This window comes from Pimephales promelas, chromosome 1, assembly GCF_988280905.1.
Source record: "Pimephales promelas chromosome 1, fPimPro1.hap1.1, whole genome shotgun sequence".
Classification (NCBI taxonomy): domain Eukaryota; kingdom Metazoa; phylum Chordata; class Actinopteri; order Cypriniformes; family Leuciscidae; genus Pimephales; species Pimephales promelas.
The window spans coordinates 36,670,249-36,684,658 of NC_142769.1; the positions used below are offsets into that span (position 1 = coordinate 36,670,249).

Below are 14,410 nucleotides of genomic sequence, written 5' to 3' on the forward strand. Positions count from 1 at the left end.
CATTTTGATGAACGAGTTCGAACAGGAGAGTCACGAACGCACATCTCAGAACAGAGCAAGGCGACCATTTGAGCTCATAAAACTTAAACTTTGGGCTTTTTTTAAAAAATGAGCGATCGTTTCACTTGATAAGACCCTTATTCATCGACTGTAATCGTTTAAAGCCATTTGAAGCTGCACTGAAACTGTCTTTTGGACCTTGAACCGTTTGGTTCCCATTGAAGTCCATTATATGGAGAAAAATCCTGCAATGTTTTCATCAAAAACATTAATTTCTTTTCGACTGAAGAAAGAATGACATGGATATCTTTAAATTATCAGCAAAAGTTTTTTAAAAAGTGAACTACTCCTTTAAGCTAATGTTGATTTAGTGATATTAAATAATATTTCTGAATTTTATACAATTGTTCATTTGACTTAATTTAATATTTAGGTTACCTGACGGAGAAAAAGCGATAAGAAAAAAGTAGTACAGACTACAAACCAAAAGTATGTGCATATATGTTTTCTTTAGAACATGAAATGTTGTAGAATGGACGGTGTAACAATGTCCAAATATATAGTCCCGGACCAGATCAGTTTGAGCTTTTCTGCCAACAGAAATTTGGGTATCGTTGAAATCTGGCCCCGTGTTGTCATGGATGACATACGGTTATTTTTCGTGAGGCTGAGACATATTTTATCATAATCAGTATATGACGAGAGTGGGGCCTTCACACATCATTGACTTTTCTTGCTTAGTTAGATGGTGAAGGTCAGAGTTCTTAGCCTTTATGGTTGTTTAACTTTAAAGAATTATGGCATGTAAAGAACACACCCCATTTATTTTCTCCTCAATTGGAGGCTCGATTCTTGAAAGTACAAAGTGGTTTTCTTTACTACAAAAATAGAGGAATTAAATACTTTCAGATTTTGAATCTTAAGAAAATACAGTAGATCTTATTTAATTAATTTCAGGGCATTCATATCCTCATTTCTTTTTTAACTGGATCAAAACATAAGATTGAATAATAACGATACTCAGAAAATCAGGTATCGTTGACAGAATGTATTTGAATATTTTATATTTATCAGTGGTTCATAAAATATGAATCTGCAGTCTCATGGCTCTGATGTCGATAGTTTACTTTCTCAGTTATGCTACCCTACTTTGGTGTAACATTTCAACAGCCACTGTAATGTTTTTGCATAGGATTACCAAATTTGAAATAGCAGTGATTATGACCACTAGAGGGAGAGAAAAACCATAGTTATTTGTGTATACAAGCTCAAATAGTCCTAATCTGAGCCCAGAGAAGATCATTTTATATACAGTATGTGCTCTTGTGTAATGGTATGATAAACAGTTTATCATATTCAAAATGTATATATTTTTTTATCATTGTCCCCACTTTTGATCCACTCTTAAACTCCAACCTACAGCTGTTATAGGGATTTTCTACTTGGTGGCAAGTCCAAGGAAAGCTGGGGAGGTTTGTTCTCTGTTTCAGACTTTTAAGGGACTGACTATGTCAGAACCTCTTGTATAGACTTCAAAGCTACCTGTGAATGAAAGCTACCCGTTGTTCCTTTCAAACGCAAACTTGGTAAAATTAAAAGTGCTTCACAAGCGCATTAGACCACCAAGCTCTGAATTACCACTCCAATAAACAATGTGATGTTGACACCGCCCCCTCTTCAGTCCTATGGAGCTCTAGGGTGGGAGTCTTTCTCTTTTTCAGTAAGAGGCTTTACTCCAGTCTTATTTTACCCTTGTAACTGTCTCTTGTTGTCCTGAGTTGGGGTCTTTCTGGGTGTTTTAATGAGTCAGGAGTGGGCACCGTGACCCAGATATATAAAATCAATAAGTTCAAGATGGTGACCACAGTACAGTGTATAAAACTTCAACACGCAAACCTTCAATATAAATGATGGTCATTTTGCTCTAATTCAGAAATTATAGAACAAATTTACTAGACAAAAAGGCCTTTTGATTTTAAAGATATTTAGAATAATAAGAAGATATTTTAATACCTATAAACCACGCTTAGAGTTTTTAAAATTCTTTGGCATTAGATAACAAAATATCAAGTGGTTTATTTCAAAGAAATTTTAATAGCGCAAGCACACTTTCAATACAAATTCACCAGTGTTTATTTTGTTACTCTTGACGTCAACTGATTTCACTAAAAATGACTTTTGAGATCAGTTTTTTTTAAAGTAATGGCATATGATTTAATATTTCATCTAATGCAACCATTTTTAATGGTGACTTAAGTGTCCACTATATTAATGTATCATGGTGACTCCTTGAAGTAAATATTCTATACAAAGATGTTTTTTCTTCTTGATAATGAATGGGGAAAACTGTTCCATGTTTTTTTTTTTTTTTTTTTTTAACTGAAATTCATGACATTCTATAACTGGGCAACTGTTAAAAAAAGATTTTTATTTATAAAAAAAATTACTTTTAAACTAAGAATTGATCAATAGCCACACTTTCCGCTGATGATCTGAAATGTAAACTTTAATAATGAGCCTGTAATTAAACCATCAGAACTTTATTCAAACACGGTGTCGTGAATCAGACGGTTTATGAGTTCCTGAGAGCTTTGTTTGTTGTAATGGAACTTTACCAGGAGGCAATCTGTTGTCACGGCAATCAGCTGCCACTGCTTGAATAAATCATTCTATGCAGCTTCAGCTTGTTCTGTTTGATTTGCTTTGACCTAAATAGTACAGCTCACATCGAGGTACAGTTGCCCTTTGTGTGTGTCCATCTGTACCTCTCAGACTTTCTAGGAAAAATGAAGCCTGCTGTTTGCATTTAGTTAAATAATCAGATCCATAGACTCCAAATGTATATCCTGCAGTCAAGAACAGCGAACAATAAATAAAACAGTTAAATCAAAATCTGCAGAATGTTATTTAAATGTGAAATATAATTTCACTATATATATATTTTTCCATATGCTGCTTTTGCATATGATTTCTGCTAAATGAAATAAACATTCTGTTTTGTAATTGTAAAATTAATATTATAATATATATCACAGTGACAGTTGTATTCGGTATCCTTCTGTGCTGGGAGAATTGGACTTTTCAGAGTGAAGAAAAGGTCAGTTTCCTCCATCCATTGTGTGATAATTGGCTGAAGGGTAAAGGGGAGCAATCAAATTGACCCTTATTTAAAAATAGTGCTTTTATGGAGGCTTGAATAATTTACTCTCACAGAATATTAACTGCTTCCAGCACATTCAGCCCGCCTCTTTCTTGAGGCCACGCACCTGTGGAAGAGAAACACCAATCTCTGCCCATCCAGGTGTCAGACACACTATTACAATGCTCTACATGGTTCTCATGTGTGATGTCAGACTACAACATCTACAGAGACATGACGTTTTTTGAAGACTATCCCTATAACAGTCCCAGTCAACACAAAATTTACCCCAGGTTTCACAGACATGACTTAAGTCCGAGACTAAAACGCATGTTTGAGCTGTTTTAACACAGTCGGAGTTATATTAAAAAAGTATTATTGCTTTTCCAAAGCTTTATAATGGTATTCAATGGTGGTCCTGATTTCGAAGTCCAAAAAAGTGCATTCATCCATCATAAAAGTAATCCATATGACTCCAGTGGGGTTCCTGACACAATGCAGTGTTTAGTTTAAGTATATGTAATGTATTACTTTAATATGTCTCAGGCTCCCTATTATAAGCTTTGGATAGCTTCTTTGGGAGACCTGATTCACACATGACTATATGTGCCAATTTGGTTTGTGCCATTTGTCTTGAATTTATGTGTGGGTAAAATAAATTGAAATTGAAATGTATGGGTAGGAGTAGCATTAGCTATGGTTCTTACACAAACACATCACTTCGCTTCATAAGGCCTTTGTTGACCATGCCGGAGCCGTGTGGAGCACTTTTATAATGGAGGGATGCACTTTTTGGGCTTCAAAATCTCAAAACCTCATTCACTGCCATTATAAACCTTGGAAGAGCCTGGACATTTTTTAATATAACTCTGATTAAATTCGTCTGAAAAAAAGTCATATACACGATGGCTTGATGTTGGTGAATCATGGGGTAATTTTCATTTTTGGGTGAACTATCCCTTTAAAGATCCTAATTGAACTAAGGTCTAATTCTGGCTTAATCTAAGCTCGGCCTTAGTGTGTTAGTTAAACACCATTTTAAACAAACATTCAGCACAGCTTAAAAATGGAAGATATAGTTCTGCTCATACTTGTTCCAAAAAAAAAAAACAAAAAAAAAAAGATTTGAAAAGTAAGTGATTTCATGGTAGTTCAAACTACACTACATTACTAATTATCTTCTCATTGACTTTGTAAATACATTGGCAATAGAACAAAGTTGACATGAACAAAGCACAGAGAAGTTAATCCCAATTACAAAAGGTCAGTTATTAGTTCCTGACATTGAGAAGGACTTAACACAGATCAAAGAAACTAAGGCCATTGTTATGAGCCAAGCAGAAAATGTACTCTTCCTTCCTGTTAATGCAACACTGGGAGAAGATATTTTAGGAAATGTTTCAAACCTGTAAGTAATTTGCTGCCTTTGTTAGTTTAATTCTGTAGTTTGTTACTTGCAAGGTTGTATTACAATCATTTGTGTCTAATTTTTTTAAGTTTAGAAGCTGATATGTTTAGTTACAGGTTAGATGGTGACCACAGAGGATTTTGGTATTAAAAAACAAAACAAAACAAAAAAAACATCATGGTTGTGTTTCTTCTGGGATTCCTTAAAAATGTGACTCAAAAGCAGCACCTGACCCCCAGCAAATCGTAACCCTAACCCTTTATCTGTCCATCTCACTCTGTGCAGGAACCCGCTGCCCTCTGTCACCTCAGGTGCGACTGACCCTTTGAAGTGTCATAGAGGTGTTAGTTTATGAGAAACAAGGAAGATTCCTGCTCAGCCTAAATCAACTTGTCAGTCAGCGGCTGCAGGGGAAACAGCCGAGCTAAACCTGTCATTACACTCGCACATTTCAAACATGACAACACCTGAGACCTGAAGACGCCCCAGAGAGTCAGTTAAGGTAGGGTGTTAATAATTTAATTGTTATTGTGAAAATGGTTATTTGTGTGAATGGGCTGTTAAGAAAAAGTGACGTCATAAAAAGTGTAGTTATGTCAAATATTTAGCTACCTGTTTATACTTGCCAAAATCTGATAAAAAGCCATTTTTATGCTCCTAATTGTGAGTTTTAAGGGACAACAGATTATTAGTTTGTAGAGTTTCATACCTAAAATTTTACTTTTTACCAATTGGATCAATTTGTGTCAATATTTCCCTAATTGAACTTGATTTAACAAAACAAATGTCCTTGACAATTAATGCTGTTGCCTCTGGAGCTTATTAAGTGAAGTTGTGTGTTTCTTTCAAGGTATGTGTTTTCAGCATTACACAAGAGTAGCACCTTAAGGCCTTGTCATCTTTAGGGAACTGTCAGTCATGTCCTGTTACTGTATGAAGGTAGAGGGTCATTGGCGCCAGCTTATCAGATCAGAACCAGACTTTGTAATATTGAGTGTTCAGACACTGAACTCCTTCAGGGCTTCTTCTTATTAGGCCCTACAACAAAACAAGCATAGTTTGGAGTCAGTAAGATTTTTTTTTTTTTTTCAAAGAAGAAATAATATTTAGTTTGTGTTTACATGATATATGTGTGTGTAGTGTGTATAATTATTTTGTATATATAAATACACACACATGCATGTACATATTTAAGAAATATTTCTATGTATATACTTTATATATATTTATACAAAATTTATATTATACATAAATATAAATATTTGATATATTACGAACACATTTTTCTTAAATATATACGTACATGCATATGTGTGTATTTATATATACAAAATAATTATACACACACATATATTATATAAATACAAACTTTTATTTTGGATGCGATTAATCGCGATTAATCCTTTCACAGTTCTAAATATTAAAATATAAAATATCTGTTATCTGTAAGCTGAATTTTCAGCGGCCATTATTCTAGTCCTCCTTTCAGAAATCATTCTGATTTGGTGCTCCTTCTTAATAGTGTATTTTTTTGCTGTCATTTTTTGCTGGCTTACTGTCATTTTGATAAATTGTCCTTGTTAATTTCTTCTAAAAACTCGATCACAAACTTTTGAATGATGCAAAAAGTACAACCGATTTCATGTTAAATGATGGCTATGAAGGTCTATCATTTGAGGTGATTGTTCATTTGCCCATTGTGATTGTACCTCTGAAAGAGACATAAACTCTTAACTATTGTACTTTTTTAGTGTTTTTGGCCTTGAGCATCAACCGCTTTTACATTGTGTATTGTAAATTCAAAAACTTACACACACACAAAAGCGTGCTGTTCTTCTCACTGGAGGTCTCTTAGTGAGACAAAGCAACTGCTTTTGCCCACTCACAACACCAAACACACAGACACGCAGGGGATTGATCACTCAGACCAGCATCGCTGTGTCAACGGACCCAGTCGCCTGGCAACATGTTGAAAGGCCTGAAGTGCATTGACTGGACACAATAGTCCTGGCCAGTGTTTGCTGGGTGATGTTTTATGGCTGACCAAACAGTCTTTACCACTCTTGCTCTACTCCAAAAACTTGAGAATGTTTACTCACAGCAATTTCTTTTAAATAGTTTTGTGATCAGTCATCTGTTCAGCTGACCAAGAAATAAGGTAGTCGATTTCAGTTAAATAATTCCGTTTTATTCTAGTTTATAACTTTATAAGGCATCTATATATTTTAACATCATTTTGACCGTATTTTACTTTACGTCAGAAGCCCAATGGTCAGTGGATGACATTTGTTGCTTGAGCTAATATTGGCAGTCCCTCCCAGTGGTGTAATTTGTCTCACAGTCTCTGCTTAGAAGCATGAATTAAATGTTGACACAGTGATTTCATGCACACACAGGCGTTTGGCTGGGTCGAGCAGAGAGTCTCCCTTTGCACCTGCTGCTGCTTTCAGCTACAGCCATGCTGATTATTACGGGTTAGCTCAAATATCCTTGCACTGTGAATCCTGTATAAGAATCCAGAGAAATCAGGCACCTTTTCCTGTTCAAACAACAACGCATTGTGTTGTCTGCAGAGTTGTCTTATCTCGATGTTTGAACTGTCATTTCAAAACAGGGCTTGTTTTCTCACTTAAGTGCTGTACTTTTTAATACTTAGGCCTATTCATTTTCATATTTTTTAAAATAATAAAAATATTTTTAAAAGATTCCTGGAAACTATATGGATAGATACTGATACCTCAATTATTAATTATAAAATATCCAGATCAGAAATGCAAAGCCAATTTTTATTCATTTCACAATATTTTCAAAAGTAAAAAAAAAAAAGATTGGTTCATATGTTTTGCAAAGCAGACAATTTTTTTCTTCAAAGCAGTTATTAAAGAGTGCAACGGTTACAAAGTGTGTGTGTGTGTGTGTGTGTGTGTTCATTTGCTTTTGATTTTCAGTCTGGCTTAGCCTTGTTGATTTACGACCATATAAATATCCTTGCCATCCCTTGCCAGAGCATGTTCAGGTATTTTGCTCATAAATATGCACGCCCTAAATTATTAATGCCACAGTGAGAAATAAATAAGGCTATTTAGCTTACAGCTGGAAAAAAATTCTCACCAAATAAGTTTTGTGAGTTGATGTCAAGCTTGATGACATTAGTTTTAGTGTGATTATAAATAACAGGTTCCTGTCCATTCCATCTCCTGGTCCGGGGTAAGACTGCAGGCTCATTATTCAGGCCACTGGCCACATGCATGAATAAATGGATAAATTACACATGCTAATTACCTTGGATGTTTCTCTATAATGCATTATATTAATTAAATGGATGCCAGTGTATGAAATGTGACATACTGTATCGAACAAACAACCTAGTCTAACCTTCATCTGTGTCAATGATAGCCACTAAGACTGTTTTTTAAAGAGTTTGACCAACTAGCAGCAAGACAAGACGTAATTGTTATTAATTTTTCAATTCAAATTAGACCAAACTACAATTTTATGTAACAGATTTTAAAAATATAGGACCACTCTAAAGAAATAGATGATAAACTTTTAAGACAAGTCTAAGCAGTTTATGCAACTGACCACAGATCATTTATGCCATGTTATTCATTTGCTTTTTCTGTATACACAAATATGATTGCATGTTGTGCTGTTATTTTTACAGCTGAAGTTAAGGTTTATTAAAATGCAGCAGGAAGACAGCAGAACAATTATATTATTAAGTAATTTCAGTAATTTAAAATGCTAGTATTAATGTAAAATACAGCTGTTTTTTATTTTCATTGATAAAAGAGTAAAAGTATAAAAAAGCATGCAAGTCTCTCACTTTGTAGTTCATCATAGATACATTTATTTATGTTATTTAGCCACACTTAGAAATATAAAGTAAAATAAATCTAATGAATCTAATTGTAATAATCTAAATTAATATCGGTGTAAGTCAATTTCCCTTAACTTGTTCCAATAGTTTAGCAAACCATAAAGTTTCCACAAATATATATATATATAGGCCTATATATATATATATTCCCCTGAAAAAAAATTTTTTGTGCTATTTTTCATAATGCCACTTGATATTTCGTTATCCAAAATAAAAACTCATACATTATTAAATTGTATCTATTAATTTAAATTAAATTATTATTTTTTATATATATTAAGACTGTCAGTAAAACAGAATTCAAAATTGCTATGCGACAAGTATTGATTGAGAAAATAAGCTAATTACGGCCCGTTTATTTCAGTTAAGTTATACCCTACACTCTTTAATTGAATAAATTCCCCTCCGATCTTACTAAAGTTACAAAGCATTTAAGCCCTCCCTTTCATCTTTAATCGACAACCAATTGTCCACAACAAATGGTCCATGAGCTCCGAATTTTGTCTCTTTTAATTTCACAAAACTGTTCGATGATTTTATTGTTGTTGCTGCTGATTCAAATCTCTTACTCTGTATGACTCCGTTACACAAATTACAATGACAAGTCTCAGGTTAAGGTTTGATGACAAAGTTTATAATTTATTTCAGGTGTATATACGTGAAAAGCAGCATGCTATAGAATAAGAGCATGTCAACATTATACAGAAAACTTGTATATACAACAGCTTTCAATATTTTCAACGAAGCTGATAAATTAGACTGAGCATTGTTCACGGAACAATCTCTTGCGATATTTGTAACGTCACATCAAAAGTGCATTGTAAGAGTGTTTCCATTGTTATTTTTCTACACTGCCAAACGGAAAAGCTGCAGCATCTGTGCTTAATCCCTTTTCAGTTCCTTTACTTGCAGGTGTCGATGAGCTTTAATGGGTAAGCAGCCCAAAATTAAGTTGGAGAATATTGTAATTCTTAAACTCTTTACCTAGTCCATTGTGCATTTTCCAATAAGATTCTTAAACTTCAATAATGAGGTAGCCTATGACATATGTCATTGAAATATTTAGCTATAATAATTCAACTTAACAGAATGTTTAATTTCACTATATTGCGAGAAAATTTAAACAAGTCAACTTTCTTTTTATTTCAGAGATATAGCCTATGTTTTGTGAGTTTTCCTCGCTTGCCTTTTTGTCGGGTGAATGACAAAGTAAAGTTTCAAGTCCCACTTAAAGTTTTAAGTGACCTCTTGACAGTGCACGGCGGCCGAATGGAGCAGCGAGGTCGTGCTCGGTGTGGCAGGGCTGCTCTGTCCGGGAGACGTCGGGCTCAGGGACTGTGGAGAGCCGGAGAGGAAGGCTGGAAGGCGCGCCTGCAGCGTCGAGATGGACGGAACCGGAGCCGGGGTGGGTTTGATTGGCACTGGGATCGCCGGTAAACTTTGCCCGCCATGACTCAGGGATTTGAATGGTACTCCATAGGCAGTATACTCAGCGTCTATCACATTACTGCTATACATATGGGGCCAAGCCGTGGTCAACTGATTGTGTATTTGGTAACCCGTTGACATGGACTGCATGGTAGAGAAAGCAAGACTTCCTGGCATTTTGTAATCTCTGGCAATTATATTTTCAATGGCAAAGGGGTGTTTGAAAGTGGAGGGTTGTGAAACACTTAAGTTGTAGCTGGTCATCTGAGGTAGATGCGTCCCTAAAGTTGTCATTCTGAGTTTGGCTTGTTGCTGGAGGTAATGCGCCGCGTCGGACGGTTTTTGCAGGTGCTCGGAGGTGATCATCACTTTGAATCTCTTGCGGCGCCTCAAGAAGCTCCCGTTTTCGAACATGTCACCGCAGCTGGGATGGAGAGCCCAGAAGCTGCCTTTCCCCGGCTGGTCCGGTCTTCGCGGGATCTTGATGAAGCAGTCGTTGAAGGAAAGGTTGTGGCGCAGGGAGTTTTGCCAGCGCTGCGTGTTATCTCGATAATAAGGAAACCTGTCCATGATGAACTTGTAAATTTCGCTGAGAGGGAGCATCTTCTCCGGGCAACTCTGAATGGCCATTGCGGTTAGCGAAATATACGAATACGGCGGCTTCTGGTCGCTGTATGTGTTTCTTCCAGGACGAGGCATTTTCCTAAGTGAATTAGCCTACCTTGGGTTCACAGAGTCAATGGCGAATAGCTTCAAAACACTCCGAGTTTGTTGAAAATGTCACACTGATCCGAAGTAAAAAGTCAGACATCTTAATAAATGCAGGTGCTTCAGGTGACTCTCACTTATCTATCCATTCTTGTAAAAGTTTTAAACAAATTCATTCGTTTGTTTTAGGATTTTGCGCAATGCTGTCCATTAAAAAAAACTTAAAATCTCAACGTCTTCTCTCATGGCCTCACTTGGAGCTCTCTGTGTGTGTGCTAAAGTCTCTGAGCGTCTGTCCCCCTTTTCTGTGTCTCTTCAAGTGCTCTCTGTGTTGTCACATGACAATCTTCCTCAAAGGAGGGGTGCGCGCACTGTCTTCTAAACAGTTTTCATTTAGGCCTACACCTCTTTCACGCGACCCGCTGAACCAATAAAATTCATCTCCGCCTGAGAACGGAGAACGGCAAAAGGCGTCTGGATGTGAAATGCACCTGGCTATTTTGTTCGTCAACTTTGTAAACTAACATGATGGAACAGTGGCAGTCATTTAGGTGGGGAAAACTAAGGAGGAGAAGCCTAATGTCTTCAGCTCTGGGCTGGCGTAGTTGACGTTGAGGTTGACTTTTTTGGCACCACAACTGTGTTGTATAACCATAGCCTAATTAAAATCCTTTCGAAATAATTCTGAAGCGGATCTTTTCCAATTTTGTTTTTATTTCTAGGAATTTGTAATTTGAAAATATAGTTTTTTTCAGAAGGCATCCAATCGGGCTCCTAGTTAATTTAATAATGTATTAATTTATTATTTTTTATAGGCTAAATTAATCATTAAAAAAATTACATTTAGCCTACTTTATCCTATAGGCTACACTGACACAAAATGTTTCTGTGTTTGTGTTGTAGGCTAAAAATGTTCTTTTCATTCAATTCCTTTTCAAGTCGAATTTCTAAATCAAATTTATGTAAAACGTTAGCTATCTTCGTTACTTTGGCACCGCTTGGTATTATTTAAACTTTAAGTGACCGATTTAATTTTAGATTTCAGTTGATGCGCTCATTTTAATGTTTAATGAGTGGAATGTTTTGTAGGCTCTATAGCATAATCATATAACCATGTCTGTCTTAGGAGGTGCGATAGGCTACTTAACTTGTTCTTATTTGCAGTCACTTAGGACCACACACAGGCAGATTCCCATTCTTTCTGCTAAGTGAATTTATATGCATAGAAGCGCAATTGCGATAGGCTGAAATTAGCCTATCTTCTAATAATGGGGCGTGTTTATTATCGAAAAGAGTTTGAGTTAAATCATGCCTCAAAGATTCTCAGAATGAAGTTTTGTAGTTTTTATTTTTATCATTTAGAGCATCAGCGTGAGGATCACATTTTATAGGCAAACTATTTTATCGTTAATTAAGTAGGCTATCTTTTGTGATTAATACATTCATTTATTTAATGACGACGTTTAACAGATGAAAATCTGGTTTATGCAGGTGTTAACGTCATAGGTTAAAAGAGACTAAGTTCAGATCATCAGCTAAAATGAAGAATAGTCTATAGCCTAGGCTATTTTTGAGAAGTATGTTCAAAATGGCTTGATTGCCATAAATGGAGAGTTGTTTGCAATTTTAATATCAGTGTCAATTTTGAAATAATTCACTGTGAAAAAGAACGTGGGATAGTCGTGGAGAAGTGCTGCATTACAACAGAATAATCTGCATGTCTCAATCCTGATACCTGTAAGTAGATGAGGACTGTCATAATTGGTCTGAGGAGGGGTGACGTCAAGGGCCTTTGATTGGAGGATCAACTTCCTAATCTTTGACCTTTTTATTTGAAGCCTATATATATGGGGTTTCTAAAGACCTCATAAAATTATATAAAAAGACGTATTAATAGGCCTACACAGTCTTAACAACAATAAATAGTTTTATGCATTTATAGAATTTGTATATGAAGAAAACAATAAACTTAAAATACGATCTAATCTCTAATTATTTTTTAACATATTAGCATTAAAAAGGAAACATTATTAGTTAAAATTAGGTCAATGACTTTTTAAATATAGGTTGCTTGTCTGCACCATATTCTTGGTGTCTAGTCTTTTCTAGTTGTGTGTCTGTTATGGGATGTTAAGTGAATATTTAATCTGCATTATTACTATTGTCTTTTATTGTTGTCATTCCATTTGTACTGGCGTACAGCTGGAGGAAGCAATGAATTATCTGGAATGTACCAACATTCTCTGACCTAACTGCAGTGTGTGTGTGTGTGTGTGTGTGTGTGTGTGTGTGTGTGTGTGTGTGTGTGGAGATGCTGCAGTTAACCCTTGACCACTAGCACTGGGTAAGACTGGGAGCAGGTTGATGCTGTATTCTGTGATGAATGATATTTAGTCTAATTGAGAACACGTGTCTGATAGATGATACTGGCCTGTAAATACAGCCCTTGACACAATGATGTCTCTTCCTTTATCCAGCCCAGAGCCTGGCTTTTTGTGTTCTGTTTTGAATATTTGTTTATTCTGTTCTTAACTGTATATAGTCTTTTATTATATTTTTTATTTTTCAATCTGAAAGTGTTAAAATGTTTTTAAAATAATAAGAATGCAGGGTAAATGTTAAGTTATCGAAACTTAAATTTCAATACTAATACAACTTATAGTATCAATTCTTTAATATTATAGAACTTGATGGGGCAGACAGGTCATGAAGAGTTCATGAAGATACCCGAGGATCTGCCTGTGGCTGTCAGCATTATAACACCAGGCCTTTATAAGGGCTACAATTTGTTTAAAAAGGACAACAGTCCTGATAAAGCGCTGACAAGTGTCATAGGCGAAATATTCTTGTAATAATTAGCTGAGGTATAAAAGTACACTAGATTTCTAAATAATTTGGAGCCAGTATGATTTTTTATGTTCTTTAAAGAAGTTATTACATACCAAGGCTGCGATTATTTGTTTAAAAAATACACTTAATAACAGTAGTGTGGAATATTATTGCAATGTAAAATTACTCTTTTACATTATATTATATTATATTATATTATATTATATTTTAAAATGTAGTTTATTGCTGTGTTGGCACAGCTGAATTTATTTGAATTAGAAATTAACCATTTAAATTAATAAACATTTTGATTAATTTGATGCATCCTCGCTGAATAAAATAGTAATTTTTGTTCAAAATTTCAAATAAAAATATTTTTGTAATGGTTGTGCATGTGAAGATCCCTTTCCTTGATTTTGAACAGTATAATGATAATAAGCCATAATGTTTAGTACTTTCGTCTGTTTTGTTTCTATTTTTGACAAAGTATATAGGCCTACATTCTTATTTAAGATATTCAGAGTAGCACACACCAAAAGTACTGTGTAGATCAAAATATGGGATTTTTGATTAAATAGTCAAGTTTGCTAACATTCTGTCAGGGAAATTGTAAACTGAAAGCATTGAGTGGTCAGTGTCCTTTGAATGCAGCTCAGAGTTATTGTATTAGATTGTAAAGTGGATTATTGACCTCTCAGCCTCTTGTTGTTCTCAAGAGTCATAACACACTCCCTGTGATGTTTGTTTCTTCCCTCCTGTTTATTAATGCTCACGTGTCTGCTTTGAGGTGTGTGTTTATGTATGAATGTGTCTATGCGCATACATTATGCTCTCTGCAGGCTGTCTGATGTCTGTGTGAGTGGCTCTGAAGTACGATGGTTTATGATGAGCATGTTTAATGCAAGGATGCAGCTCTTCCTCCTCTTAAGCTGGCTGTAAGTGGGCCATCTCTGGTCCTGCTGCAAAAACATCTTTCTGATGGTAATAAGACCATAGAAAGTGTTGTGCCATTGTGGGA

The 14,410-nt window shown here is 35.3% G+C and overlaps 1 protein-coding gene across 1 annotated transcript; it reads right to left on the minus strand.

Moving 5' to 3' along the window:
• Nucleotides 1–8,801: 8,801 nt before the first annotated feature.
• Nucleotides 8,802–10,888, minus strand: foxb1b (forkhead box B1b). Its single transcript, XM_039662864.2, has one exon. The coding sequence runs from the start codon at nt 10,552–10,554 to the stop codon at nt 9,664–9,666; it is 891 nt and encodes a 296-aa protein (XP_039518798.1). The 5' UTR covers nt 10,555–10,888; the 3' UTR covers nt 8,802–9,663.
• Between the last annotated feature and the right edge of the window lie 3,522 nt (nt 10,889–14,410).

What these genes read in the sequence shown, in the direction of transcription:
- foxb1b (XM_039662864.2), bottom strand. Translation starts at nt 10,554, where the DNA reads ATGCCTCGTCCTGGAAGAAACACATACAGCGACCAGAAGCCGCCGTAT.